Consider the following 27,380-nt stretch of genomic DNA (forward strand, 5'->3'; position numbering starts at 1 on the left):
CTGACAACGTGACGCAGGTAGACAATATTGAAGATGAGCGGTCGCGGCGCCACAGAGGAGGCTGCCGCGCAGGTGAAGTCAAGAAATATTCATTTCAAATTGGATTTTCCCCTCCGTGCACTATCTGCTCAATTGTATTAACACACAGGGCTCAAAGCGGCCTGCGTTCGGGGAGGGGACGGGGGGGCACTATCGAGAGGAACCGAGCGTACATCAAATCAATTCCAGCAGGCGAGGCCCGGGTTGAGGACTCGGTGACACATGCCTCTCTGGCGGGGGGATTACTTCCCGGCCCCTCTCCGACGCACCTCCACCTTTTCTAATCTGATTTAGCTTGGCGGCACATGCATATCACTGCGAATTACCGGAGGTAGGTGTGACGAAAGGCAGATGAAAGCCACAGAAGTAGAAGAAGGTCGACTCGGACTTTCTGAGGCAACTTTTCACAACCTGGTTCCTTCCGGTCAGGAGGTTTTGAAAACGTGTTAGATTTGATGTTGTGTCAAACACACGTGCCATGTGTTAGTAAGCGGACACTGGAGCTCTGCTGAGGTGTCGCTCCGGGCAAATTCTCCCGCCGCGTTCGAAAGCGTGACCAATACCATTGGATTTGTCCGTGCTAAACCTGATACTTTTTCACATCTTGTTCATATAAACTGACATTTTCACAACAAGCTCCTTCGGAGCGGAGGTGTGTTCAGAAGGTGCTACTTTCTCATGTGGCCCGGATGGATACATGATCCGGGCTTTTATTTTGAAAAAGGAGAGACGCTACAGGCAAAAACGTACATTTCAATTTTGAGATTTTGGGCTATTTTGCTTCCATAACAAGTCTTCTTTCAGACAAACGTTGAAAACGGGCCAAATTTGACCCGAGGACAACACAAGGGTTAAAGCTTAAAGGAATACGCCACCATTTGTTGAAAACGGGTTATTTACCGCGGAGCTCCACCGGCTTTCGACCTACATTGCGTATATTTACACTCTGAATTTCGTCATGGCATTTATATAACACATACTATATGGTCTTACAAAGCTAACGCGTTTGACCGATTTCAATTTCATCCATTTTTGTGAATTGGAGAGGTCTCGTTAGGAGGAAGCTAGCTATAGCTCTGTTTGCCATTTATTCCAATGGGGAAACATCGCGGCTAGACTTTCGACATACATTGCGTATATTTACACTTTGAATTTCGTCATGGCATTTATATAACACATACTATATGGTATTACAAAGCTAACGCGTTTGGCCAATTTCAATTTCATCCATTTTTGTGAATCGGAGAGGTCTCGTTAGGAGGAAGCTAGCTATGGCAACAAAGGATTCCATTCATTACGCTAAGCTAAACTAGCGGCGGCGGCGCTGGACTAAGACAATGCATGCACTGATACAAAAATGCATTTGCCCACCTGTATAAATATAGAGGAGACGGTGAATAACCCTTTTTCAACAAACAGTGGCGTGTTCCTTTAACAATCAAAAACACATAACCCATCCCTTCATTCGTTCTCTGTCGCCGCAGCGTTCAGGGTCCCACGGGGGGCCGAGAAGCGTTTAATACGACACCACACGACCACGATGACTGACCTCAAGCATGAACACGGGCAGCTGGGTGAGCTCCTCCGTCACGGCGGCGTGGTACTCCGTCTGGCTGAAGACGGGCGCCTCGTCGTTGCGATTGACCACCTGAACCACCACCAGCGTCTCGTTCTCCCACTTTCCGTCGGAGGCGACCAGCCGCAGCTCGTAGCGCTGCTCCATCTCGTAGTCCAGCGGCTGGGCCACGAAGATGGTGCCCACCTCGGGCTCCACGTCGAAGGTGCCCATGGCGTTTCCGGACGTGATCTGGTAGCGCAGCTTGGCGTTGGCGCCTGGAGGGAGGAAGCGGACATCGCTTGGTTGGTATTCTTTTGTTACAGTGTTGCTTTGCTGACCCCCTGGAACAAATTAGAGCACTTTCTTAAAAATCAAGTCATTGTGCCTCCTCGTGTCCTCCCTCACCTCCTTGTTTCCTCTTTTCCTTTCCTCTCTAGGCCTACCTTCTTCTTTCCTATCATTTGTCCTGCCTCTTCTCCACCTTCTTTCCGTTACTCTCCTCTAAACATCTCCCCTCGAATCTTTTACCATCCTTTCTTTTCCTCCAGCTTAATGCCTCCTTTCTCCACTTGTTTCTTTCCATCTTTTATTCCTCCTATTTTCCTTGTTTCATCCCCTTTTCCTCCTCCTACTATTACAGCTTCCTTTCCTGTTTTCCCTTTTTATTTCCTCTTGATTTCTCCTCGTTTTCTACCCTCCACTGCAGCTTTTCATCTTCTTTCCTCTCTTCTTGCTTCTCTCCTAAACTCCTCTTGGTCCTCATCTCCTTGCTTTTTCCTTCCCTTTCCTCTTCTTCCTTCCTCTTTCGGGTGGAAGTGAAGACATGCCGACACGCACGTGGACGTCACTCTCACACACACACACACACACACACACACACACACAAGCCCAGAGGCAGGTCAGTCGGGGTCCGGCCTGCTCTCTGTTTACCGGCACCAAGGAGACTTTAGGAGACAAACACCATCTGTAGAGACACGGAGGACCTTCATTACGACACCGGGGAGAGAGTGTGTGTGTGTGTGTGTGTGTGTATGAAACGTGTGTGTGTGTGTGTGTGTGTAGTTAGTGCACGTCCCGTCGTCACAGCCTCTGAGCACGCTCCGTCATGACACTTTGCCGAGCGAGTGTGTGTTTGTATTTTTGTGTGTGTGTGTGTGTGTGTGTGTGTGTGTGTGTGTGTGTAAGTGAATGTGTGTGTGAGGGGAGAGGCTCCAGCGGTTTTTCTGCCTCCGGCAGTCTCCCTAATGATCAGTCTGGCCATATGGTGTTGCCCTCTCAACACACACACACACACACACACACACACACACACACACACACACACACACACACACACAACACACACACAAACACACAAACACACACACACACACACACACACACACAGGGGGATATGGCTGATTTAATTCCAAGCCTAGCAGGAGGCCCAAAAATTGAGATTAAGGTCAGATCTGTGCTCCTCGTGAGGCCGACCGGAGGGGAAAGTCGACCCTGAGCGCTGACTGCAGGTCGACACTCTGAAGGACTTCAACTCATCACCGAAGGAAGTTCCATTTCGATTTAAAAACCGCATTAGAAAGGATCACATGTTGCGGCCTTAGATGGCTGCGAGAGATACCCGAGCTTTTTGAAATTCAGTCGGCTGCACCGCCCAGAAATCCTGCGTGGCGATGTCGATGAAGCAGGGTATGACAAATTGACGAGTAGGAGGTTTTGGGTGGGACATTTTTGCCCTCAAATTACTCATCCTTTACCGTTGACTTCCGACTGTCACAGGAAAGAATACAAGAAAGATGAATGCTTTTTAAAAACGTGAAATGTCTTCTTTTTTTCTTCTTCCGCTCTGAGGCCGTAGTGCAAATCCGGATTATCAGGGCAAAGAAAAGCATGACATGGCGAACACAGAGCTAGTGGAGGGGCCAAAGTAAACCACCATAACACACACTCTCATGAATGGGTCTGACGAGCTCGAATTTACATCAGAAAAGCCTTCGAAAGGTGGCGAGAACTCCGCCGGCATTTAAGGGCTTCCAATCTGACATTCAGGCAGCTCTGTTTCTGCAGGATATGATTAGCTAGAGTCAGCGCTAACCTTGGTGAATACAACCAGGGTGCGAACTACGGGGGAGCTAGGGGGAACTCGGCTCCCCTTAATAAGACATGGGCTCCCCTGAAACGTGATTTGTGAAATTTTGGGGGGTCTCTAAAAATATTGACAATGTGTCATTTTGACGTGCAATTTCAGTTTTTGTAATGTGATCAACGTGGATTATTATGTGTCAAACTGCAAAAATATCATTCATGCATGTCGCGATTTGAACCTAATTCACTTCAATAAAGATAACTATACATGCTATTCGTTTTGTATGAGCACCGGGCCGGCGGGCGTGCGCGGTGCAAATTCAACTCATGTTAACCATATACAGTATATAAGAAGATGTTAACTCAAAGATTCGTAGAAAAAATATAAACGTTGGAGGCCATTAATCGGCGCGCAAAATCCTTGAAATCCATTCTACAGTAAGCATCATATAGCCATGGCAAAAAGAAAACAAGGCAGTTTAAGTAATTTTGGTTTTACTAAGAAACTGTGTAGCAATGATGTTAATAGCACGACTAATTCACCTGCTGCAAGCCCTGTTAGCACACCTCTCACCGGGGTGACAACGCAAGAAGAAGCTGAAGAAATAATGTCCTCTCTGGCTGAAGTTGATCCTAACCCCTCTTGCTCCTCTCCCGTTAAATTGGAACAGCCAGCAGTGGAGAGGCTGGAAGAGCCCATATACATGGCTGTTTGTTAAGGAGGGAAGCTTGGGGTGCGTCGCTATGGTGTAATTGAACGGAGGAATTATGGTATTCTTCGGTAGCCTGAGTAACTTTAACCGTTGTTCATGTGAAATCTCAAAGACAGCCTGATGCTTTGTTTATATATTTGTGGCTGGCTGTTTGCTATTTGACCTATCTACTCCTGTCGATAAAGATAATAGGGTAAATCCTTAGTGCATACACTTGTAGCTGTTATGTATCTTTGTAAAAGTCATTGTAAGTCGCAAGCGCACGACCCTCCCCCCCCCGCATGGAAAAAAAGTGGGCTCCCCCGAAGGCCACGGTATAGTTCGAACACTGAATACAACATATAGGTTTCAAGCGGCTAGCGCTAGATCTCTAGAGGAGGGAGGGGCTAGCGCTAGATCTCTAGAGGAGGGAGGGGCTAGCGCTAGATCTCTAGAGGAGGGAGGGGCTAGCTCTAGATCTCTAGAGCTTTTTTCCTTTTTTCCGCCCCCCCAACTCATGTCTAAGAAAAGCTGAGCCCCCCCCCCCCTGCCAAAACCAAAGTGGAGGTAACTCTCAAGATAGAGCCTTACTTTCTTTTTTGATACAGAGGAGTTATCAGCACTTTTACATTATGTTTCGTTCATAAAATAGTGATGCCGTGGCAGCAGGAAAGACGAGGATGGTAGCAGCTAGCAGCTAACAGCTAGCAGCTAACAGCTAACAGCTAGCAGCTAACAGCTAGTAGCTGACCTGATGACAGCAAGGGTCCCAGGTTAAGAGGTCCCGGAGGTTTGGCCTACTAAGTAGCCTGCCTACAATTTTAAGCGAGAACAAAAATATATAGATTTTATACCGACTTTTGTATACATTATATATTCTAGTGTATTATCGTAACGTGCAAATATTTTTTTTTTTACCTCAACCTCAAACCAGATAAAGACTTGTGCCCCCCCTGTGATCTTTGCCGCCCCCCTGAGAGGTGCCCGGACCCCAGGTTGGGAACCACTGGTTTAGAGCACCTTTAAATTTAGCCGACAAAAAATAAGCGTCATGCAGCGACGACACGAACACGCATTTAATGTAGGGCTGTGCAATTAATTTAAATGTAATCGTGATTATGATCTCGGCTCCCAATGATCACAAAAACAGAATAATCAAGAAAAACTATTATTTAGCTCATTACGTTTTATAAGTAAACTCTTATTTTCTCTTGTGTTCTGAATGGAAAAAATAAAGTTTAAATAGGACAAGTATTAAGGCAAAGTTCACAGTTGTGTTTTTTTTACTGTTGATTTATTTAATTTTTCCACTGTTTTTTAAGTTCAATAATCTTTCCAGAAGTCAACGAGTAATCGTGATAAATTATCGTGATTTCGATATAGACCAAAAATAATCGGGATTATATTTTTTTCCATAATCGAGCGGCCCTAATTTCCTGGGTGAATGTCTTCTGTTTTCCCCGGGACACGAACTCCGCTCCCCGGCCTGAAAGCGCTGTGTCTTATGACCCAAACGTCCCCCACAGACCTCCTCCCTACGCACGTGGGTGCCCTGTGTGTCGTTATCGGACGCCGCGGGTCGTGAAAAAGGGTCCGCATTCGACTAGTCGGCGAACGATCTGCGAGATATAATTTAACTCCTTTTATAAATGTTCTACGAGTGTGCAGCGTGCAGGGCTGCAAAATGACAAACTCAGCCTCATTATCACTCAACTTCACTGCAGCAATGTGAATTTGTGTATATGTGTGTGTGTGCGTGTGCGCGTGTGTGTGTGTGTGTGTGCGTGTGTGCGCGCGAGCAAGCGCTCACTAAACCCCGGGGCGACACTAAACTGAAACACCAAACTCAGCGGAATTATAAAACCGCCTCTTGATCTCATTACCAGACGTTCTTGGTTCGGCACATTTTCCACTCGGAGGACCAAACGGGATCCCGAAAACACGGCGGGTGACAAAAGCTGCTGCGCCTAATCAGCTTTAGGACTGGGGAATCTAAACCCACCCTCACAAACAACACACTACACAACACCACACACACACACACTCCACCCTACCTTTGGTTGTTCCAACAAAACACCAAATCAAGCTGGAATAAACACAGGCGTTTGTCTGTGTGTGTGTGTGTGTGTGTGTGTGTGTGTGTGTGTGTGTGTGTGTGTGATTGTGTGTGTGTGTGTGCGTGTATGTGTTTGTGTGTGTGTGTGTGTGTGTGTTTCTGTTGTAAATGTGTTTGTCAGACTTGCAGGTAATATCTGCACAGAAGGTCAGCGATGCTTCAACACATGTCAGCTTCAAATGTGGTATCGCACACACACACACACACGCGCACGCACACACAGCTGCAGCCATGGTGACGGTGCTACAGTCGGAGGATAAAACCTTCAGATTAGAGTTTCTTTCACCTTCAGCCTCACATATTCAGTTTACCGTCACAGACGAGTGAAGAAACGAGAAAAAGAAATTCAAATTCAAGAAGCTGCAGTCAGAGAATATTCTAAAAAAAAAAAGACTCAAACCGATTTATCGATTATCAAAATAGTCGGCGATTTATTTGATAGTTACTAGATGAATCTGTGCGGCTCTAGAAAAAGCTCCTTTAAAAATAACAGCGTTCAAGCCAATTTAGTGTTCATAAACAATAGATGTTGAACGCATCAGTCTCGTCTGCATTGTGTAAACGAGTGGAGCTCAAAGTATGTATGTGTATAAATTATAAAGAATTAAAAACATGTCTACTGCTCCAGATCTCTCTCTCCCAGTGCTGACTCAGCAGGGATCAGGACTAATGTTTTAGTTCATCTGCCAGCTACCTGCCTGTTAGGAAGCTTGGGGCTTAGGGCAGGGGACTGCTTCTCCATCTCCGTCTCTGGACCCCCCCCACCCCCCCAGTGGTTTTGGGGGTCGATGGGGTGCTTGTTAATTACCACGGGGAGTCACAAACTGGGGATAAAGCGTGTACGTTTTGGGAGGGAATCAGCAACACTTTGCTATCTCAGCATTTCTTAATCCCGTGTTCAGCGTCTTCCTGGGATCTGTCTGAAGGGAATAGACGCTAAATCGAGACACTTCCAACAACAACAACAACCACCGCACATTAGACACAAAAATAAAATAAATAAAAATAAAAAATAAAAGATAAAAGCAGCAACTGCTTTAGACTCAACTGGTTATACATGAAAAACATGAGTCTACAAATTACAACACCGAAAAGAGATGCAACAAAAATATTTAATTCAACTTATTTTTTTAAAGTAAGTGCTGTACTACAGCTAGCAGGAGACAAGTTACAATTGAGGTAAGTTTTGGAGACATTACCTTATTTAATCATTAAATTCATATTTTTGCTGTAGCTCAAAACGGTCCCTAAGCGCTCGTCTTACTTTGGTGCTTTTAAGCCCCCGACGTCGCCTTCCAGGCACCGCAGCAATGGTTATGTTTAAGGTTACGGTGAGGGTTAGCTGCCTGTAAGGCGACGTTGGGGGCTTAAAACAACATCAAGCCCACCGTGCGCACAGCGTCTGTCTCCGTCAAGGAGAGAAGACGGCTGGCGACATTCACAAGTTGTCGAGGTCCAAACACTATATGTAGCAGCTGTCAATCAAATAAACGTATTATAAATAATGTTATGTCATTTTTTACTCTTACACTGAATGTTTGCTGCTTCAATCCAGATGAGTATTGGAAAGTATTTTGAGTATTTTTGACTGAAAAAGGCCCGTGTTGAGGATGAGGACCAGCCTGAACCGGAGGTATCAGTCTGAAACAGAGCTCAACAGTCCCACCGGTGGAATTAGTTATGTTATTAATTTGTTTGCAATATTTTCAGGCTTCAACCAGTGAAAGACAGGGAGTCAGGGAGAGAAAGAGAGATAGATTGGTCAGGCATTAAAGTAGGAGAGGAGGATCCAACGCAGTGATTCCTGCCACAAATTGCTTTCTACTACTATTGGTTTACACCTATCGCCATTTCTAGCCACTGGGGGGACCATAGGCAGGCTGGGAGGGATCTCATATTAATGTTAAAAAAAAATTCTCATGCCATGGGACCTTTAAAAATACCGTGATATAAATATTTGGTCATACCGCCCAGCACTAGTCATGGTGCAAAGGACCCTAGGGTGAAATGACTCCGAGCCATCCCTTTAAGGTCCCGTGGTGGTCCAGAAGGAGGGGGGAGTGTGTCATTATCATCAGATCATAAATCACGTCACCAATGAGTCATATGAAGTGCCTGTGAGTCATCGGGATATTTATAACCTCTTTCATCGCTTCCACCAGCCGACACGCAGAGGAACAAGCCTCCGACTCTCCGACTTTGGCTCTACTTTTATTTGTTTTTTAAGTCTCACATCTTGCTGGCGAAGCCTTCGCTGAGTTTTGGTCTGCACTCAACTGTTTCTGGTGTTTCTATTTTTAAACACGTACAGTAAATTCAAAAAAATAAAAATAAAAAATCGGATCAAACTTTGAAAGCGTGCGGGAAGTTTGGGGACCTCCAGAGGGAATCAGAACCGCGGCGAAATTGTGAACGTGGGGGAACAGAAGCAAACAAAGGTTAAAGATTAAAAACAGAAAATAAATAATCAGACGTCACTCTCCGCTTCTTCACTCGGAGTAGAGAAAACCCCCCCGAGGCTCGGCGCCGTCATTAAGAGAGAAAGAGAGAGGCGCTTGTTTTGTTGTTCTCAGACTTCTCTTTGCCTCCCGCTGCTGATTGGTTGGAGCGGAGGAGGAAGAGGAACGAGGGACAAACACAAACAAAGAGACAAACATCAACACGGTCGACCTCAAGGGAGCAACAGCACTCGCTAATGAGCTGTGACAGCCAGAGAAGAAGAAAGATGGGGGAGGAGGGAAATGGAGTAGGAGTAGGAGAGGAGGGGAGACAAGGAGAGGAAAGGAGAGGAAAGGAGAGGAGAAGATGACATGGAAACAGGAGAGGAAGGGAGACAAAGAGAGGATACAAAGAAAAAGGAAAGGAGAGATCAGGAGAGAAGGAAAGGAGAGTATGAGATGCCAGATGGAGAGGAGGGGAAGGAGGGAAAGGAGAGAAGGGAAAACAAGGAGGAGAGAGGGGAAGGGAGGAAAGGAGAGATGAGGAGAAGAGGGATTGGAGAAGGGGGAGGAGGGGGAAAAAAAAAAAAAAGAGAAGAGAAAAGAATGGAAAAGGCAAAGAGAAGAACATCTAGAGAAGAGAAGACAAGAAGACAGGACGAGAAGTGAGCAGAAAAAGAACAGAAAAGCAAAGAGAAGAGACAGACCGAGAGCAAGACAGACAGAGAGACAGACAGAAAGACAGACAGAGAGACAGACAGGCAAAGAGACAGACAGACAGACAGACAGAGAATAGAGAGAGAGAGAGAGCGAGAGCGAGAGAGAGATAGAGACAGACAGACAGACAGACAGCTGCGTCTCACCTTCGTCCTCGTCGTTGGCGGTGACGGTGATGAGGACGAAGCCGACCTCCTTGTCTTCCTCCACGCTCACCTCGTACACCGGCCGGGCGAACGCCGGGGCGTTGTCGTTGACGTCGGCGACGAAGACCCTGACGTACGCCGTGTCTGAGAGACGGACAGAGGCATTCAGGATGAGCTTCATCTCAACAGTTCAGTGTGGTTGACTTTGACACCAGACTCCATGTAAATAATCAGGACTTTTAGTGTGTATAGAGCCAGCATATCTCCACCAGACTCCATGTAAATAATCAGGACTTTTAGTGTGTATAGAGCCAGCATATCTCCACCAGACTCCATGTAAATAATCAGGACTTTTAGAGTGTATAGAGCCAGCATATCTCCACCAGACTCCATGTAAATAATCAGGACTTTTAGCGTGTATAGAGCCAGCATATCTCCACCAGACTCCATGTAAATAATCAGGACTTTTAGCGTGTATAGAGCCAGCATATCTCCACCAGACTCCATGTAAATAATCAGGACTTTTAGTGTGTATAGAGCCAGCATATCACCACCAGACTCCAAGTAAATAATCAGGACTTTTAGCGTGTATAGAGCCAGCATATCTCCACCAGACTCCATGTAAATAATCAGGACTTTTAGAGTGTATAGAGCCAGCATATCTCCACCAGACTCCATGTAAATAATCAGGACTTTTAGCGTGTATAGAGCCAGCATATTTCCACCAGACTCCATGTAAATAATCAGGACTTTTAGCGTGTATAGAGCCAGCATATTTCCACCAGGCTCCATGTAAATAATCAGGACTTTTAGCGTGTATAGAGCCAGCATATCTCCACCAGACTCCATGTAAATAATCAGGACTTTTAGCATGTATAATGGGTGAATTAAGGCTTTATTTCAACCAAACCAGAGTGGTGATTGTTGGAACAGTGGGAAGACGAACCAAGACTGATTTTAATGGTTTCATTTTGTTTCTGTCCACTTTGAATGAAGTGTATTTTGCGGTGATAAAACTACTGTTTATTTCAATGGAGTCTGGTGGGTTTGGAGACAGCAATGTCTAACAAAATAATTGTCGCTTTTCCATGTTTGCTGTTTTTGCTGTTTGCTGATCTGTCATCAATGAGACGCCCCGCAGTTGTTTAAATATTCGGATAAATACATTTAAAGGATAAACTTAGAACTTGCACTATTTTAACACAAAATATTCATGAATGTTTTTATTTTTCACTCACGACTTGTTCCCCCATTATAAGTGCGTTTTGGCCTAATATATTTTATACTACCCCTCAGAGAGACTAAAAGAAACTTTTCCACTGACATGTAGGATATATTATTTAATATGTTTATTTATTTATTTGCTTCAACTGCTTTTGTGCCAAATTATTTTCTGTTTACTGGCAGCACAACAATGAGAGAATCAGACATGTTTTTATGATGTGTGAGTGTGTGTGTGTGTGTGTGTGTGTGTGTGTGTGTGTGTGTTTGTGTGCGTGCGTGCGTGTGTTTGTGCGTGCGTGTGTATATATTTGTGTGTTGAAGTGTACTTATGTGTCTGTGGGTGTGTGTGTATGTGTGTCTGTGTATCAGTGTGTGTGTGTTGCATGCATCATACCTTGTATGAAGGAAGTGATACTAGTTAAGGATGTTTGTTTTTTTTGAAGTACATGTTAGGTGTGTGTGTATAGTAATATGTGTGGAATGAATGAATGTGCGTGTGTATGTGTGTGTGCGAGTGTACTAGTGTGTGTGTGGGTGTGTGTGTATGTGTTGAGTTTGTGTGTGAGTATGTCTGTGTGTGTGTGTGTGTGTGTGTGTGTGTGTGTGTGTGTGTGTGTGTGCGTGTGTTACCAGTGTTGGGTTGTCCCTGCTGTCCTGGTCTGTCCGACTCGGAGCCGTCCTGGGACTGGACCTCGATCAGGTAGGAGGCTTTCTGCTCACGGTCGAAGGACGCTCGGGTGGCGATGGCGCCGCTGCGCGAGTCGATGCTGAAGAACTGAGAGTCCCCACTCTCGTCCTTCAGGATCACATAGTGGACCTGGAGAGGGAAGAAGTAACAAGGTTCAGGATCACATAGTAGACCTGGAGAGGGAAGAAGTAACAAGGTTCAGGATCACATAGTAGACCTGGAGAGGGAAGAAGTAACAAGGTTCAGGATCACATAGTAGACCTGGAGAGGGAAGAAGTAACAAGGTTCAGGATCACATAGTAGACCTGGAGAGGGAAGAAGTAACAAGGTTCAGGATCACATAGTAGACCTGGAGAGGGAAGAAGTAACAAGGTTCAGGATCACATAGTGGACCTGGAGAGGGAAGAAGTAACAAGGTTCAGGATCACATAGTGGACCTGGAGAGGGAAGAAGTAACAAGGTTCAGGATCACATAGTGGACCTGGAGAGGGAAGAAGTAACAAGGTTCAGGATCACATAGTAGACCTGGAGAGGGAAGAAGTAACAAGGTTCAGGATCACATAGTAGACCTGGAGAGGGAAGAAGTAACAAGGTTCAGGATCACATAGTGGACCTGGAGAGGGAAGAAGTAACAAGGTTCAAGATCACATAGTAGACCTGGAGAGGGAAGAAGTAACAAGGTTCAGGATCACATAGTAGACCTGGAGAGGGAAAAAGTAACAAGGTTCAGGATCACATAGTAGACCTGGAGAGGGAAGAAGTAACAAGGTTCAGGATCACATAGTAGACCTGGAGAGGGAAGAAGTAACAAGGTTCAGGATCACATAGTAGACCTGGAGAGGGAAGAAGTAACAAGGTTCAGGATCACATAGTGGACCTGGAGAGGGAAGAAGTAACAAGGTTCAGGTGGAAGAATAAAAGCCTTTACACGCTAGAGCTGTGATTAATTTGCATGTCAATATATTTTTCCGAATTGTTGAGGAGAGAAGGAAAGGAAGGGGGGATACAGAGTGGAGAAGGAAAGGAAGAAAAGAGAGGATACAGAGGAGAGAAAGAAGGGAGCATACAGAGAAGAGAAGGAACTACTTTCTCTCTCGCTTCCCCAGCGTCCCCACAAGGAGCTCAAACTGTCCCACCGACAGTAGTAGAGGTGGCTCAATTACATATTTTGCTTCCCCGATACCGGTTCTGATACCTGAACTTGCGTATCGGCTGATACTGAGTACCGATCCGATACCAGTGTTTCATGTTTTCTTTTATGTTATTATGTGTTATCAGCTGTATACTACTATCCTGTATGGATGTGATATGATTTCTATCGTTGTCGGTCTGGCTAAATTACGTGGTATCGGCTTCGGTGCGTAAACTCCAGTACTCGCCGATACCAGCATTTTAGGCGGTATCGGAGGCTTTTCCGATTCAGGTATCAGTATCGGGACATCTCTAGTGTTTAGGCGTTCCTCACCATCCCGTGCAGACCGGAGTCCAGGTCCGTGGCCGACACCTGAGCCACCGACGTGCCGACCTCGGCGCCCTCGGGGACCGTGGCCTCGTAGGTGGACGACAGGAAGAAAGGGACGTTGTCGTTCACGTCTGGTGGAAGACAGAGAAGGCAGAAACATTTCTTTCTAAATGTATCCTTTTTCTAAAAAAAAACATGTTGTTGTTGCAGGATCTGGCAGGAGAACACAAGCACATGTGTCTGTTCTATTAAGGACCCGGCGCCAAATTTATCAAAACCCCGAAAATCAATAAGGTCCGTGCTTATCGATGCTGCTATCGAGACTAGTGGATCATATAACCCTGTCTAAAAACTTGCACAAAACAGAATGATAGTTGACGAGCCCAGTGTGTGTGTAAAGACCATAAGTAAAGACTAACCTTTGCCCCCCCAAAATCATTCAAAACCTAGTCGGACTGGCTACCGAGAGCACCGCTCTGTGGGCTGTTTAATCCGCTCGTCAAAACAAAAACAGAGACCGAAGAAATCAGTCACAGACTCACAGTCTTTGCAATAAAAACAATAATAGTTCTGTTACGATTTAAGAATTTGTCGTCGCGACTTTCCACCAAATAATAGAAACGTATCGATGAAGACTTGGATCGTTAAGCAGTCTCAAAAATGGAATCAATATGCAACAAAAATGGACGATCCCCATCCCTAATTAGGAGCAGTGGACACCTATACATACAGAGCAACTTGGGCTTCAGTGTCGTGCTCAGGGACACTTTGACATGTGGCCGGAGGCACCTGGGACTGAAGCGCCAACCTCACAGTTAGAGGGGCCAACCTCACGGTTAGAGGGCCAACCTTACGGTAGGGGGCCAACCTCACGGTTAGAGGGCCAACCTTACGGTAGGGGGCCAACCTTACGGTTAGGGGGCCAACCTTACGGTAGGGGGCCAACCTTACGGTTAGAGGGGCCAACCTTACGGTTAGGGGGCCAACCTCACGGTTAGAGGGCCAACCTTACGGTAGGGGCCAACCTTACGGTTAGAGGGGCCAACCTCACGGTTAGAGGGCCAACCTTACGGTAGGGGGCCAACCTTACGGTAGGGGGCCAACCTTATGGTTAGGGGGGCCAACCTTACGGTTAGAGGGGCCAACCTTATGGTTAGGGGGCCAACCTTACGGTTAGAGAGGCCAACCTTATGGTTAGGGGGCCAACCTTACGGTTAGAGAGAGGCCAACCTGAGGAACGTTAGGGGGCACCATCCACTGGGGGCCAACCTTACGTTAGGTTAGGGGGCCAACCTAGTTACGTAGGGGGCCAACCTTATGGTTAGAGGGGGCCAAACCTTACGGTAAGAGGGGGCCAACCTTATGGTTAGTGGGGAACAATGCATGGAGGGGCAACTTTAGAGAGGCCAACCTTATGGTTAGGGGGCCAACCTTACGGTTAGAGAGGCCAACCTTATGGTTAGGGGGCCAACCTTACGGTTAGAGGGGCCAACCTTACGATCAGGGGGCGTCCCCTCTATCTCCGAGCCAGAAGCCAAAAAACTACTCCAGAAAATAATCTACAGATTAATCAACAATGAAAATAATCGTTAGTTGCAGCCCTTGTTATTCAGAAAGAGACAGACACAAAGAGAAACAGTGACTGCCCCCACCACCACCACCACTACAACGAAAAACAACTTATTAGTGAGGAATTATCCTCCAAACACGGCCAAGAGTCCACAAAGCAGCTTGTCGGCTCACATTCAAGAGCCGCTAAGCCAATTGCAGCGTCCGATGTGGGTTTGTTCAAAGCCAATCAAAGTCAGGAAGGGTTTTTTTCTACTCTTCCCCTCCCGCCTACAGATGCAGGCTGGGAAACAAGTCTCGTTTACAGCGAGGGAGGCGACTTGCATGGAGCCAGCAGCCGCTGCAGTTTACTCCCAGAGACGACAGACGCGATGTGAACTACACTTCCATTATTCTCCGCCCTTATTCTCGCTGTCGTCTTCCAGCAGCGGAGCTCATTATGGAGTTTCAGTCGTTCCCTGAACGCCTCTTTCCCTCCGCTGCAGATCTGAACCATGACTTCTTTTTTTTTTGTGAACGTAAAACAAAAGTCACAGAAAGAAAGATAGAATTTTAATAGGGGCTGTGATTTAAGACTGCAACTAACCATTATTTCCACTGTCGATTAACCCTTATGTTGTCTTCCGGTCCACCATGCAACTTTTTCTGGGTCAAAATTTTAAATTATACAAGACAAATTTGTCACTTTTTCCGAAGTTCTTTGTCACTCCGACATTTTTGTCACTTTTTTCAACGTTCTTTAATCATTTTTTTTCTTCAAATGCCATAAAATTGAATAAAACACCCATATTAAATAAAAGTAGTGAACTGATCATTTATTTTACTTGTGAAGTGCGGCGTATGGAACCATCCACATTGTTTGTTTTGACAATTTGGTTGAAAGAAATCCAAATTTCTGATATAGAAACTATTTAAAAATGGGTCAAATTTGACCCGAGGCCAACAGGAGGGTTAATCTGTTGATTATTTTCTGGATTAAATCGATTAGTTCACGTGTAAAACTCAAAGCCCGTGGGCAAAACCCGGCCCCTCGCAGTGTGGCCCTTAGGGAAGTTGAGTTTGACACCCCTGGATTAGTTGTTTGGTCTCTAAAATGTCAGAAAATTGTGAAAAATGTGGATCAGTGTTTCCCAAAAAGTCCCAAGCCGATGCCCTCAAATGCCTTGTTTTGTCCCCAACTCAAAGGTATTCAGTTTACTGTCCCAGAGGAGAGAAGACACTAGAACAATATTCACATTTAACAAAGCTGACATCAGAGAAGTTATAATAAAAAAATTACGCAAACAGATTATCACCTTTATAAGTATTAAAAGCAAATACAAAAGCCATGTAATCCCCAAAGTAAACAGACATAAAGTAGGCAGTAGACACGCCCCTCCCCTCCGTCTCACCCGTCACGTTGACGTAGACGGTGGTGAAGGACGCCAGCGGCACGGCGGCGACGTTCTGGACTCGCACTCGCAGCGCGAAGAAGCGCGTGCTCTCGTAGTCCAGGTTCTCGGCCACCAGGATGGATGCCGAGCTGTCCGCCCGGTTGGGCTTGACGTAGAAGCGCACCGGCATGTTGGTCTCTGGCACCTGGCCCTCCTCCAGGTTGTAGGTCACCCGCGGGTCCCCGAGAGGTGACGTCGCCTTGATGGTCTGACAGGAGGGGGGGGGAAAAAAGAGAGAGAGAGAGAGAGAGAGAGAGATTGATGTGTGAGTTATCAGCCTGGCTGATTATCGGTACCTTTGTTTAGCGATTTGCAGATTATCTGTATCTGCGTTGTATAATGTTAGATTACAGAGTTAGGCCAGAAACACTTTACAAAAAGTAACAAATTTCCAAATAAAACACCCAAATTTATGGGGATCACTTCTCAGCAGTGTCTACAGCGAGACATGTAAATGTAAATGTAAATGGACTGTATTGATATAGCGCTTTTCTAGTCTGAACGACTACTCAAAGTGCTTTTACATAGTACAGGAACCATTCACCATTCACACACATTCACACGTTGTGGCCGAGGCTGCCGTACAAGGTGCCACCTGCTTATCAGGTAAACACTCACACACATTTACACTCCGATGGGCAACTTGGGGTTTAGTGTCTTGCCCAAGGACACTTCGACATGGGACTGCAGGGCCAGGGATCGCACCACCAACCTTCCGATTGGCAGGCGACCGCTCTACCACTGAGCCACAGCCGACATGCGATTGGGCACACGGAGTGACAGGCTCGCACATGTTACTGTAAATGCATATTGGGTTCCAAATATCAGTTATTGGTTTCAATAGTCTACTAATAATAATCGGTATAGGTATTGGCCCTGAAAAATCCAGTATCGGCCGACCGCTGGTGATCACGCCGTTTTCTCGGAGCAGAGAGAATGCAAATCAACAGGAAATGACACGGGGGATAATATTGGTGTCACGCACACAATCAGATCTCACAGACACGGTGACTTATAGGCGGACACGCGTCGCTCCACCTCCCTGCTCCTGAGGAATCAGGGCGAGGCGGACATGATTTCAACTCTCTGAATGTGAAAGAAACATTTTTACAACAAAATAAAACTTCAAAAATGATCAATTAATAGAATATCGTTAGAATATGAAGAACACACAAACCATAGATGCAGTGCAATGTGATTCTCAATCAACCTTGATAATTTGTTTAAAGGAGTCAAATTTGTCGGGAAACGTACTTCCCAACCGGTCTTCTATTTTTCTGTGAAAGTCCTTTCACAAACATCGTAATTTCCCCTTGCGGGATTAATAAAGTATACATTACATTACATTATTCCCACGCTCACACATGAGTTCAGTTAAAGAGGTTTCTCTGCGAGGATGCACCACTCGATCTCTTCCATTTTTGAGAGTTCCCTTCTACTCTTTCCTACTTTTACACTTGTACTTCTGCTAACACCACACCAAATTCCATTCTCAAATTTCAAATTTTAAAGGGTCTTGCTAGTTTAAAGTCTCTATCCACTACACAGCACTGGGCAATTGCCAAATTGTATAGCTAGTTCGCCTGTTCCTTCTTCCAAAACATGGGTGAATTGCCAGGAGTTAAGATTATAGTCAAACTAATTATGACTGGTGTGTTAAAGCTTTAGTGTGTAACTTTTTGATATTAATGAACATCCGTTACATTCAAGCCGTTGCCAAATGAGTTGCTCCAAATTTAATTAAGACTATCAGCTCCACACAACTCTCTCTGTGTTTCTCAGTATGGCTATGTTCAGAAGATCTTTGAGTGAAGATAAGGACCTCTTCTGAAGAGTCCATCATGTTTTTTTTAATCCTCCGTGTCCTCCTTGGCTACTAGCAGCTGGGTGGAGGAGGGGTGGGGGTGGTGCGAGATCAGATAAGGCTTGTATCATGTGGACGCGCCGACAGTTTTGTTGTCATTACTTAGAATTCCTCATGAGGGGCGGCAAAAACTACACACTATAGCTTTAACTGCATGCCAAATTAATCGCCCAAGGAACTAAAATCGAAGTGGCGGTATATTGGTATGGACATTTTTTAACAATACCCCGGCCCTATTTCAAGTCAATTACAAATCGGGGAGACTCGGATCCAGTCGGTAACATTCAGATTAACTAAAGGATTACTTGGTCAGATGTTCGGTTCAGACCAGCCTCGATTCGGAAACGCCCCTGCGGTTATTGCGAGGGACGAACTGGACCCCAAATCGGCCTAATTATCCTCCAGCGTGGGGCCAGCTTTACTTTATCCTGCAGGGCCACTTTTTGTAGTTGTTGTTCTGCTTCATGGTGCATATTCTTATTCTGCATGCGATCTTATTCCATACACGCCGAATCTGGTGCAGGTTTGGGATTTCTTGGGTATTTGGAGGTGACAAGATTCATTGAGTAGGGGCCCAGTCTTACATTCAGGGCTATAAAATTCAGCAGGAAATCAATAAGAGTGCTTATTACAGTCACGTCTTTTTAAAGGAAGCTGGATTGTGGATTTTAATTACTGGTTGTAGAGAATGTAACCAGAATTCATCTCTCTTTGACTGATAGCAGAAAGAATAAAAGTAGCTCATCCAGCTCCTCAAACCTCTCTGTATTCCTCTGACGCTTTCAACTTTGTATCTTTACCTCCACAAAACTCTGCTAAAACAATAACTCCCACACCTCATTACAATCCATCAAAGAACAAACGGAGCCAAAGACTCGCGGTGACATCACGTTAGCGTGCAGCTGTTTGCTGTCGACAGCGAGGTCGTCCGTCTTTGTAACGGTTTCAACGGCTCCCAGATCCATAAACCATAACACTCAGTGGAAATCTGACACGGTAAGATACACACCGGCGCTACGAAGAATGCGTCTTTCCAACGGCCGGCGCTGCGCTTCAGTCCTTCTATGGAAACACAGTCTGACTCCAACTCCTAAAAAGGGGTCCAGCTTCGGCTTTGTTGGAAGTTCTTTGCGTGAATTTGCTGGAAAATGTTTGGCTCGGGGTGTGTGTGTGTGTGTGTGAGTGAGTGTGTCTGTGTCTGTGTGTGTGTGTCAATGTGTGTGTGTGTGTGTTAGTGAGTGTGTCTGTGTGTGTGTCAATGTGTATCCATATGTTTTTGTGTGTGTGTGTGTTAGTGAGTGTGTGTGTATGTGTATGTGTCAGTGTGTGTGTCCATATGTTCGTGTGTGTGTGTGTGTGTGCGTGCGTGTGTTAATGTGTCTTTGTCTGTGTGTGTGTGTGTGAGTGAGTGTGTCTGTGTCTGTGTGTGTGTGTCAATGTGTGTGTGTGTGTTAGTGAGTGTGTCTGTGTGTGTGTCAATGTGTATCCATGTTTTTGTGTGTGTGTGTGTTAGTGAGTGTGTGTGTGTATGTGTATGTGTCAGTGTGTGTGTCCATATGTTCGTGTGTGTGTGTGTGTGTGTGCGTGCGTGTGTTAATGTGTCTTTGTCTGTGTGTGTGTGTGTGTCAATGTGTGTGTGTATCCATATGTTTGTGTGTGTGTGTGTGTGTGTGTGTGTGAGAGTGACTGAGTGAGTGAGTGTGTATATGTCTGTCTGTGTGTGTGTGTGTGTGTCAATGTGTGTGTGTGTGTGTGTGTGTCAATATGTGTGTGTCAGTGTTTGTGTCCGTGTGTTCGTGTGTGATTATGTGCGTGCGTGTGATCCACCAGAAGCAGAGCTTTTAAGACTTGTGTTATTCTCTTGGCTGTAGTTTAAGCTGACATTCAAGTGTGTGTGTGTGTGTGTGTGTGTGTGCGTGCACGCATGTGCTTTTAACACACTCCCAACCTTTCCAGGGAAGCATTGGGTTATCCACGGCTGAGAGATGCCACCTCACTTTATTGTACTGAGAGCAGTCTTGTACAGTATGAAGTACTTGAAAGCAATACTTGAGTAAAAGTACAAGTATCTCACCACAAAAATGACCTACTAGAGTAAAAGTTAAAGTCCCCTTTTAGAATATCACTTGAGTAAAAGTCTAATCCGGTCTAGTCTAAGATATTTACTAAGTAGCAAAAACATTTTTCTGATTAATTAATGAAATGAACCTAGTTAGAATCTAAAGTAAAAGAAAACTTTGTTTTTAAACTGTATTGTGGCTTCTTTATAGTAAAGCATAATATTCAGGGTTTCCACAAGTCTGACATTAACAAAAGAGAACTGAATTTACATTTTTTGTAAGGAAGAATCTTTCACAAAACATCTGCTTTAACGTTATCTTCACAATCAAGGAGCAATGATTGGCCTGACCTGGGTTTTTTTTTTTTTTTTGGCAATATGGCAAATTTATCCTGATTTTATTTGCAGTAACGAGTAACAAAGATGCTTAGGGCAGATGTATCAAAGTTGTACTTAGTGAGTTACATTTCGACACTGACTGAGAGCGTGACCTGTGCTCACAAATCCCTGAACACATCTGACTGATCTGACTTTGCTGCGACAGATTTCTTAAATGGATTCTCTGTAATGTCGACCATTATTTGTGACATTAACCCTTTAACATTTATCACCACAATCCATCCGGTTTGGTTTTTCATCGTTTGTTGGCTAGATTTCCCCACCGGGGGAAACATGTTTCCTGGCGGCGACACGCTGAGTGAGAAACGCTGTCCGCCACTTTAAACACTGAAAGCCTCTCAGCTCAAACGCGCCGCTCCTCTCACGGCTTTACTCGCCACTTAGCAGGTTAGGAAGGCGACGCGCGCACGCACATAAACACACATATTCACACATAGACACAGGGGAATACAAAGACACGCCAACATCAAAGTTCAATCCGTCCATTTTTTTCTGAATCCCGAGGCGTTCCCAAACCAGATGAAATATAAAATCCCTTCAGCGTGTTCTGGGTCTAACCCGGGGGTCTCCTGCCAGGTGGAAATGCTGGATTTTAAGTGAAAAGTCCTCTTCCATTTGTTTCTCCTAATCACAGATTCCAACTAGCTTACCGTTCCATACTGTTTAACTGCCACATCTCACCCAATGGGAGACCTGCTGACATTTAACTAGTAGGTGGTGGTGGTGGTGGGGGCCGAAATAGCCCAAATTTGGTGGCCTCTGGCACATTCTAATGCCATTATTCCATCATTTAAACTGATTTAAATGATTGCATATTTAAATGAGTTTTCCTCCCTATATTTCTGTATGTATCTTTTTATTATTATTATTAGCCCTAGAGTCGAGTCAGGCAAGGGCGTAACTTGGGTTTAAACATTGAAATTTTGAACGTCAAACACTGCATTTCCTGCATTCTGGTGAACCTTTCTGCACCAATTTGTGCCTTTCCTGCATCAAGTTGTGGTGCAAATGTCTTTATGTATGTAAAGGGAATTATAATATATATTGTCATTGTTATAAGGTTTTTCGGGGGGTTTGCACTGGCTAGTTTTGATTATTGGGGGGGGATGTAACACCCCCATCCCCCCTGTAAATCACGCCTATGGAGTCGGGGCACGTTGGTCGTCTTCCGGAGGCGGAGCGTTGGCTCAGTCTCGCAGCAGGCCAAGGGGGAGGGGGGATGGGTCAGCGGAGCGTATCAGGCGAATCAGCACTAATGAGAAATCATCTCATTAGACGTGAGCGCAGTGTGCTGAAGCTAAGCCGATCAGCTGACCATATCATCCCCCTCCGTTGAACGCCCGCGGAGATATCGCGGCAGATCGTTCTCCACCGGTGCTGCTGGTGGTCGACTGTGAGTCAGCAGCTGGAACACACATCAGTCAGAATCACATGATCGCTGTCGGCTGAAGAGAGGGGTGGGGGGGCGGTCTGTTATGGTCAACATCAACTAGAACTGATGATTCTGATACCGGGATTCCTTAAATGTATAGTAAGCGATGCCAAGCCAACACCCTTTTTGTCAAATTCAGTGAACATCTCCTCACTGTCACCTAGCTCTCTGTCAGTGTTAAAGGTGCCCTGCCACACAAAACCGTTTTTACTTGTATTGTTTTGAAATCTGTCCGGTCCATATGTGTTTGTGTTATGTTGTGAATGTGAAAATGAACTGCTACCTCCTCTGTCAGCTCTAGCCACTGGAAAGAAATAAGCAGAGAAATCAGGCCAATTACAAAGGCTGGTCAGTCTGACATCACGTTGCCTGAGCTCATTACTATTCATGAGCTCGCCCAGTTGGGCTGGGTAAAGGATGCTGATAGCCAGGCTCTCATTGGCTAGCTGTTCAGCCAATCAGATTCAAACAGCTTAGCTTGTTGAATATTAATGAGAACTGGCACAAATCGAGCTCTAAACTGTGAAATTTCCCTTTATACTTTTACCATTTGAAAAAAAAAAAAAAAAAGTCAAGTGTGCGTGTAAGACTAAAACAAGATTTTACTAGCAAAACGTAACGTGCAAAGTATTTGCTTTTCTCGATTAATCTGTTTTTGTGATTGCTAGGAGATGAAATCGTAATCGCCGTTAAAATGTTTGATTAATTGCACAGCTCAACGCTTCTTTGAAAATAACAAAAAGTTCCAAAGAAGACTTTAAATAGTCTAATCTGTCTAGGAATGTAGGACATGTTCATTGTAATGAACGGTGACTGTTGGATGGTCCGTTTGCGCTCCAATTAAAAAGCTTTTCTGGGTTGCTTCTCTACCTGAACAACAAGTCTCTGAGCTGCTGCTAAAAAAATGTCTACAAACAAGAGAAGACAAAATGTCTCTGAGCGGCAACTTCTTCAACATTTGCGGAAAACAAAACTAGAATTAATTCGAGGTAAGCGGGAGATAACTACACTTGAGTGATATATGGAGATTTCACACACACACACACACACACTCACACTCTCACTCTACAGCGTCTCCCTCCTTCCGCCTCGTTAACAATGTGATTAACAAACCTTATTAACACTGCTAAATTTAAAACAACAGTTCCTCCTCGGTGTGATTAACACAGCGGAGGACAGGAAGGAGGGGGGAGGAGAGGGAGGAGGGAGGAGGGAGGAGGGAGAGGAGAAATTGTTCTGTCAGTCTGAGGAAATGTCACATGTTCATCCACGGCATCAGACATGTTTCCAACCAGGCGGTTCTCATTCGCACATATAGCTACGAAAGGTAAACCACTGTAATTATGTATTCCACGTATTCATTACTTGGTCATCGTTTTGATTTGACCAATTCTGTTTCCAATTCAGATTCTTCCTTTGGATTCTCGGTGGAGATTCTTTGAGGGGTGGAGTTGACACGTGCGTATTTCACAGATAAGAGGAACATTTCATTTTGATTGAGTGGTGATCGTAGCTCTGCATGGCTTACTGAGAGAGCTTAGTTGTTGCTCTGGCTGTCTGTGTGGTGTCTTGTTGACTTCTGTCTGTGTAGTTTAACCTGTACCAATGTCTTGCTGTTTCCTGTTGCTCTGGTCTAAAATCATCTGGCCAAAAGGACACCAGTTGGAAATTAGCCCGGCTGGCTAACACTGGCACATATTCCAGAAATGTTAATGAATGTGTGTCGTCCTTAATAAAATAAAGATTGAGAATAAAATACAGGGCTTTTAAGCCACGGAATCGGAGTTTGTGTCCTGAGCAAATGCAAGATTTTCACCCAGGAAAGGCGCGGTTTGATCCAAACCACGATCTATTTCCAATCTTAAAGGAATACGCCACCGTTTGTTGAAATAGGGCTTATCACGGTCTACCCTGGCTGTAGATAGGTGGGCCAACGCATTTTTTGGCTCAGTGCAAGTAATTAGGTTTTTTTGTCTTTTGTCGGCTCACTTTTACTCACAACATGCTAACCGGCAACATAGGATTCCATTCACTACGCTAAGCTAACTAGCGGCGGCGCTGCCGGTGTTGCACCGGACTAAAATGATGCATGCACAAAAAAACACGCTTTGGCCCACCTATCTACAGCTAGGGGAGACCATGATAAGCCCTATTTCAACAAACGGTGGCGTATCCCTTTAACAAGTCGTTTTGGTGCCTCGAGCTAACTGTCATGACGCTCGCAGTCACCTTTTGTCGGCTAAATGTAAGTGTAAAGACGGCTCAGCTCTACTGTCATGTGACTGGTCCTCACGTGACCTAATTCCGTAGGGATGTTATACGAAGCCGGTCACGACAACGCGTCGTGCCAACAAAAAGTCACGACAATATGGCCGCAACTAAAAGACAACGCTTATTTCTTGTCAGAACTAAACTAAACATGAAAGCCACTGTCTCTCCTTCTGTCTTCTACCTCTATTTGACTCCCCCCTCCTCCCTTCTTCTCTCCCTCCCTCCCACAGTCTCCGTCAGGTTAAACACAGTAATCATGCGTCTGTTTTTTCGGAGGTGATGAGAGTCCATTATGATGCTCTGACAGCAGGTGTAATTATCGCTCCGTCCTGTCAATCATCTCTGACGGACGGAGCTGTGGGTGGGACAACCTCCAATCACCATCGTCCTCCTACTCATCGTCGTCATCGTCATCTTTATCAGTCTTTCTGTCTTTTCAGTGATGATGTTGGGTCAAAAAGGAGGAGGAGGACAGATTAAAACACACACACAGGTTCACACTCAGACACACACACACTCAGACACACACACACACAGGATTACACACACACCCTACAACTGTTTGGAAACTGACTAACCTCCATGAAATTGAGCAGCTGGAGGGAAAAAAACTCCTCCACCTTCTGAACCAGCGGCTTAGGAAAAGAGAGCAAATTAGGATAGAGGGATCAAAAGTGTGTGTGTGTGTGTGTGTGTGTGTGTTGGAGAAGAGAGTCAGGTGAGGCGGTTGGTTGTTTGCTCGGCAGAAAATGTTTGAAAGCGCCCGGCTAAACGTGCTGACACCGAGAGAGAGCGCGAGAGAGGGAGAGAGAGGGAGAGAGAGAGAGTGAGAGGGTGAGAGAGAGAGAGATGGAGAGAGCGAGAACGATGGAGGGAGCGGGGGAGGGAGGGAGAAAGATGGATGGAGGACAGTGAGGAGAGAGGGATGAAGAGGAAGAAAGAGCGTTTCCAGCCTCCTCAGGGCGCTCTGCACAGATGTGAAGGAGGATGTAAACTCCCGCAGGAGGTTTCAATATATTTCTTCTCCTCTCTTTCTCGTGTCACACTCCTCCTCTCCAGATCTCGGAGCGACTAACGCTGATCAGAGGGGCGGCCTACAGTACCTCCGACCCAGCACTAAAGACTCAAGACTTTTCTGTTTGTCGTTGAATCAAAAGAATTACGCATTTCTTATCCTGCACTGTAACTTTAACTTTCGTATTTTATAGAGACAGAGAGCATCGGAGGGGGGAAACAGTCGGCGCCACAATATGCACCTAATGCAGAAAATGCTGACAACGTGACTGTTGCTACGTTTACACGGGGCCGGCTATTTTCATAAATGGACATTTCAACCTCTCCGTTTTCAAAAATAACATTGTGCACAGCTGTCAGTTTTCAGAAAAGTGTTCGTTTACATATACCCGTGTATATATATGTATGCCGTCAATGCAGCCAAAAGCATGCCAGACCTGTAGGTGGCGGTGTAACGAGAAGCTCAAGCCCACGTTAGCCAATCAGAATCCTGAAAATAGCAACAACCACAACGAATCACTTTGAGGTGTATTTTCATCCTATTTTATCTGATCATTCTATATAACATGTATTTGAGCTTTATCTGAACATTTAGGACTGGTATCTAAGATTCGACAGGAGACCTCGTATGAACTTTACTTTCAGAAGACACCACTCTGGAAAACATCTGTCATGCTTATCAGTGGGGCCTCGAGACAAGGCCAGTTGGCTTGTAGCCATTGGTCAAAGTATTGTTTCCTCCCCCATCTATGTTATAGAATATATACCATGTTCAAACAAAGAAAGCCAGAGTGACCAGTGGAGAATTGGGAAAACAGGTCCTCTCCGAGCTCTGCAGAGCTTGCACATGATGCTGATTTCTTGAATGTGAATAAACCTTTATAATCAAGAAACAGTGTCAGCGGATTCCTCTCCACGTAGTATTACAGCATCGCTACAAAATACACCACAACTTCCTCTTTCTCTCTCTCGGCTGCCTAAACCTCCGTTTGTCTCAGTTTACATGCAAACGTGCATACGAAGATCTCAAAAATCTCCACTCTGGCCGGAGTTTTTAGAAAGACTCGGTTTCAGAAGCAAATTCTCCATTTGCGTGTAAACGAAGGGCACAAACGAAGGGAAATGTCTCCGTTTGTAAAAATAACCATGTACGTGTAAACCGGGTCTGTGGATAGCCTGAAACATCAGATTGAACCATGTTAAAGGATTGTTTTAGCACCCTTTGTCTACCAGAGAGGACAAGTTAGCTGTTAGCAAGCTAGAAACATGCAAACACAATGCCGCATAGCCACTATAACACATATAACACTATAACACATACTTACGGAAAGATAGTTAGCCTAAAACTCACATATGTGATGACAGATGTCAGTGCACACATACAACATTTAGCATGAGTTACCTAAGCTATGGAAAAAGCTTTGCGTGGAGCCCCCCCTCCTCTGCAGAAGAATAAATCCCGCTTTGTACTCACCACTATCTTGGCGTCTCGCGCGGTGTTCTCCGGCACGGTGACCCAGTACTCGGGCTGCTCCCAGTGCGGCGGCTGGTTGTGGACGTTTGTGATGATGACGCTCAGCTCCACGGAGCTGCTGCGGTTCCCGCCGTCCGACGCCACGATCTGCTGGTTGATCCTGGACGTCTGCGGGGAAACCACAACAGGCACTCAACAAACTGAGGGAAGAGAATTAATGAGAGCTGCTTGTTTTCTTGGAAAGTAAACCATGCAAACCTATTCTGATATAACCTCTAAATACAATTACGAACCTGAAAATGAGCATAATATGAGCACTTATATATATATACTATATGCATCTAAACAAAGTTTTGTGTTGGAGTTTGTAACATTCAAAAATCTGAATTTTGACTTTATGGTTTTCATTTTCACTGTAAATGCATAGCAGTGCCAAAAATCTGATATCGGTTTCATTAACTACTAATAATCGGTATCGGTATCGGCCTTTGAAAAAACAGTATCGCTCGATCCCTAATCGTAGGATTAACTATTGGTGCTTTTAAAAAATTTTAACACAATGAGAATTTTAATAAATAATCACCAATAATGTGGATAAAGGCAAATAATAAAACAGCTAGTAAGTCTGGTAAGTTCAGGAAATGACATCACGTCATCGTAATGCAGCCTTTAAAGCTATAGTGCGTAGTTTAACAACACTGTC

At 45.1% G+C, this 27,380-nt stretch overlaps 1 protein-coding gene across 1 annotated transcript in view; it reads right to left on the reverse strand.

Annotated features, from left to right (window-relative positions):
* si:dkey-22o22.2 (neural-cadherin) overlaps positions 1 to 27,380 on the reverse strand; it is a 241,089-nt gene that overhangs the window by 63,253 nt on the left and 150,456 nt on the right. The window contains exons 12-17 of the mRNA XM_039805925.1: positions 26,678 to 26,845; positions 16,123 to 16,372; positions 13,166 to 13,293; positions 11,643 to 11,829; positions 9,789 to 9,932; positions 1,589 to 1,872 (exon numbers count right to left, since the gene is read on the reverse strand). Of these exons, the coding sequence (XP_039661859.1) occupies positions 1,589 to 1,872; positions 9,789 to 9,932; positions 11,643 to 11,829; positions 13,166 to 13,293; positions 16,123 to 16,372; positions 26,678 to 26,845 (1,161 nt within the window). The remainder of the gene's footprint in view (positions 1 to 1,588; positions 1,873 to 9,788; positions 9,933 to 11,642; positions 11,830 to 13,165; positions 13,294 to 16,122; positions 16,373 to 26,677; positions 26,846 to 27,380) is intronic.

Source organism: Perca fluviatilis, chromosome 7 (assembly GCF_010015445.1).
Source record: "Perca fluviatilis chromosome 7, GENO_Pfluv_1.0, whole genome shotgun sequence".
Lineage (NCBI taxonomy): Eukaryota > Metazoa > Chordata > Actinopteri > Perciformes > Percidae > Perca > Perca fluviatilis.